This window comes from Physeter macrocephalus, chromosome 3 (genome assembly GCF_002837175.3).
Source record: "Physeter macrocephalus isolate SW-GA chromosome 3, ASM283717v5, whole genome shotgun sequence".
In the NCBI taxonomy this organism is placed as follows: Eukaryota; Metazoa; Chordata; class Mammalia; order Artiodactyla; family Physeteridae; genus Physeter; species Physeter macrocephalus.
In genome coordinates this window covers 24,803,549-24,807,181 of record NC_041216.1, presented here as the reverse complement: position 1 = coordinate 24,807,181, position 3,633 = coordinate 24,803,549, and the positions used below count along the sequence as shown (strand labels likewise).

Genomic DNA, 3,633 nt, shown 5'->3' with positions numbered 1-3,633 from the left:
GAGCACAGGCTCCGGACGCGCAGGCTCAGCGGCCATGGCTCACGGGCCCAGCCGCTCCGCGGCACGTGGGATCTTCCCGGACCGGGGCACGAACCCATGTCCGCTGCATCGGCAGGCGGACCCTCAACCACTGCGCCACCAGGGAAGCCCCCCATGTTCAGTCTTTGATCAAGCCTAGCTGTCACTTGTTTACTGAGTTACTAGTCAACAGTATAAGTATGACCAGTGGAGTAGCCATTTGCTAGACACCTTTCTGCAGAGTAATCTCTTTAAGTTAGTTATCTCCATGAATTGCTCTTGTCATCAGAATTACGTTCCAACAAAAAAAGCTTGGCCTGAGCTTAGGAGACCAGGCAGGCCCACAGCTTGATCTGCATGGTGCCAATTAGGGGTGTTCATCCTGAACTTCCTGTGTTCCTGAAATCCAGGCCTCTGCCCGTGTTCACAGGAACTTCTCTTCCGCGCATCCCCGGCATGGCCTCACTGCCCTCTGGTCACCCAGCAGTAGATCCTGAAGTGTAGCTCCTCTTTTCTCTACTAATCTGTCAGGTACAGAGTCTAACAGGTGGGCCAGGCCATCTCAGCTCACCTGCAAGTCCCTCCATTATAATAGGATATGCAGGACAGTTCCAGAGATTGGAAGCTTCTGTTTCCATAAAGTATGTTAATATCCTACTTTATCAGTATTACAGCTTCCAATTTTTCTTCAACGTGTCTTTCTTTATAATAAAGAAGAACTGTATCGGAAGTTCTCTTAGCTCTTATATGTGGGTATTTGTGCTTTCCTTATATGTTGGGGAGTTTAAGCATATTTTCTTTTCTAGTCTGGAAGAGTATTTTCTCTACTTAAAATTATTGAGGGAATGAGCTGGGGAGTGCTGGTAAATCCACTCTCTGGAGGGGGGGCAGGAATCAGCATTTGCTGGTCGTCCAGGGTGTAAATACCGCCACTGTTGCCAAATTTGAGCTACCAAGGGAATTTGCTCGCAGAACTCTAGAACGTTAGGACTTGGCTGTCGGGAACCGTGCAGGGTGGCTATAGCACATCGGTGGAATGAGCTTATCAATTAGTATAGAAGAATAACAAGGTCTCAGGAGATGTGGGGCTGCAGCACTGGAGCTGCGCCTCCGCTCCAGGGAAATGTGTGACCATGTACCGTGTAATTGCCTTTTTAGTTCCGGGAAGCAGTTTGTCCGCTATATAAACATGCTGATAAACGACACGACATTTTTGCTCGATGAAAGCCTGGAGTCTCTGAAGCGGATCCATGAAGTGCAAGAAGAGATGAAGAACAAAGAACAGTGGGACCAGCTGCCCCGGGTGAGGACACGGTCCAGGTGATGGGACAGCGTCGCAGGGAAGCAGCCTTGGCCCCGGGCAGAGCCCTGCTTTGGGGGCTGCATCTGGGTCTGAAGGCTTAGGTCCGACACACTTGTCGGCACTTGTCACCATCCCACCTGTGGGCTTCTGTGAAGTTAGAGCCCAGGTTTGGGGTAAGAGAACCCTTAATCACTTGACCTAAAGCTAGGAAATGAGGTGAGAAGTCTTTGTCCTAAAAACTCTCTCTGCTTTTTTAACTTTCAAGGGCTGTTTTGGAGAAGAGCTTTTATTGTTCGAATATGTTAAGATTTAGGAAAGTAACTAGGAAATAAATCTCTAGAACTCTGTCTGCTAGTCAAGAATTTGGTTTGTTCGTATGATCTTCTTTGGACATCTGTGTGACTAACTCAGGAGGGCTCTGATGGGGTGTCTTTCCTCTCAGTACATCTTGGTTTCTGTGTTCAGTTATAAACAGAAAAGAGGTCTGTTTTGCCCAGTTCCATGAGAAATTCCTGCTGTGCCGGTGATAGCACACTGGCCTCTCCTGACTGATTGCCACCATTTAGACGATTCCCCGGTCAGTTATTAGGCCCTTCGCAGCTATGGGTGACTTCATATATTGGTTAGTTCTGCTCCTGGTTTTGTTAGGTTCAAAATTAGAACGGCTTTCCAGAAAGTAGGGAGGACCACTTTTTCTTTACTCGCAGCAGCATTCTCGAGATGAAGATAGTACTGAGGTGGTTCTAAAGCTGTGGAGTCAAAACTCTCTTAAACGTAGAATGTCGAAGCGCACACAGGGAAGGTTTTCATTCCAAGTATTCCTGCAGCTTTGATGAGGATTTTACGTCTTACTCTAGCCAACATACTTCGACTACAAACTTAAACCTTCTAGGGGGGGCTTTGCGCAGAGTCCGTGGATGCTGGACTTCTCCGGTGTCCATGCCACCATGCTCCTTGAGCCCCTCTAATTGTATTCATGAGGTAATGCAGTGTTCGTCCTCTTTTCCCTCGGCACTGTACTGGCACCCTCTAGATGGCGTTCATCCTACCCGCTAGCCTCATATGCGTTTCGAAACACACCTTAAACTGTTTTGCTCCTGTGCCTCCAAAACCCTCTTCCTGCTGCTCTCCGTTTCCCACGGGGCGGCGTCACCCCCAGGCCTGAGGCTCCCCAGGGTGGCTCTAAGACATCCTCCCACGCTTACCCCTTGTCACAGTCCGTCAGCTCGAATCTGGTCCAGTCCCCCGGCCTTTGCAGAACGTGCCAGGGAAACAGATGAGCTCTAGTTGCAAGAGCCCCAGCTTCGGGGTCCAGGGGAGCTGGGTTTGTGAACTGGCACTGCCGCACATTAAAAGTTCTTCCTCGCTGTTTCCTAGCCCGTACATCAGAGCTAGTTCTTGCCTTGTGGGGAAGTTGTGAGGAGAGACGGATGGTGAGGACATAGTTCATGACCAGCCCAGAGAAAGTGTTCAGGATGTGTAGCTCCTATTGCTTTGTTTGCCTTGAAACACTTCTGTCCAAAATGCTGTACATTCTACGTTTTTTTTTTTACATCTTTATTAGAGTATAATTGCTTTACAATGGTGTGTTAGTTTTCTGCTTTATAACAAAGTGAATCAGTTACACATATACATATGTCACCCCTCTAGGTGGTCACAAAGCACCGAGCTTATCTCCCTGTGCTATGCGGCTGCTTCCCACTAGCTATCCACCCTACGTTGGGTAGTGTATATATGTCCATGCCACTCTCTCACTTAATCACAGCTTACCCTTCCTCCTCCCCATATCCTCAAGTCCATTCTTTAGTAGGTCTGTGTCTTTATTCCCATCTTACCCATAGGTTCTTCATGACATTTTTTTTTTTTCTTAGATTCCATATATATGTGTTAGCATACGGTATTTGTTTTTCTCTTTCTGACTTACTTCACTCTGTATGACAGACTCTAGGTCCATCCACCTCACTACAAATAACTCAATTTCGTTTCTTTTTATGGCTGAGTAATATTCCATTGTATATATGTGCCACATCTTCTTTATCCATTCATCTGTTGATGGACACTTAGGTTGCTTCCATGTCCTGGCTATTGTAAATAGAGCTGCAGTGAACATTGTGGTACATGACTCTTTTTGAATTATGGTTTTCTCAGGGCATGTGCCCAGTAGTGGGATTGCTGGGTCTTACGGTAGTTCTATTTGTAGTTTTTTAAGGAACCTCCATACTGTTCTCCATAGTGGCTGTACCAATTCACATTCCCACCAGCAGTGCAAGAGTGTTCCCTTTTCTCCACACCCTCTCCAGCATTTATTGTTT

The 3,633-nt window shown here is 47.1% G+C and overlaps 1 protein-coding gene across 5 annotated transcripts in view; it reads left to right on the top strand.

Moving 5' to 3' along the window:
- Positions 1-3,633, top strand: part of UBE4B (ubiquitination factor E4B) — a 128,319-nt gene that overhangs the window by 103,635 nt on the left and 21,051 nt on the right. For all 5 annotated transcript variants that reach the window (XM_028487863.2, XM_028487864.2, XM_024125702.3 and 2 more), the window contains one exon: positions 1,177-1,321. In XM_028487863.2, the coding sequence (XP_028343664.1) occupies positions 1,177-1,321 (145 nt within the window). The remainder of the gene's footprint in view (positions 1-1,176; positions 1,322-3,633) is intronic.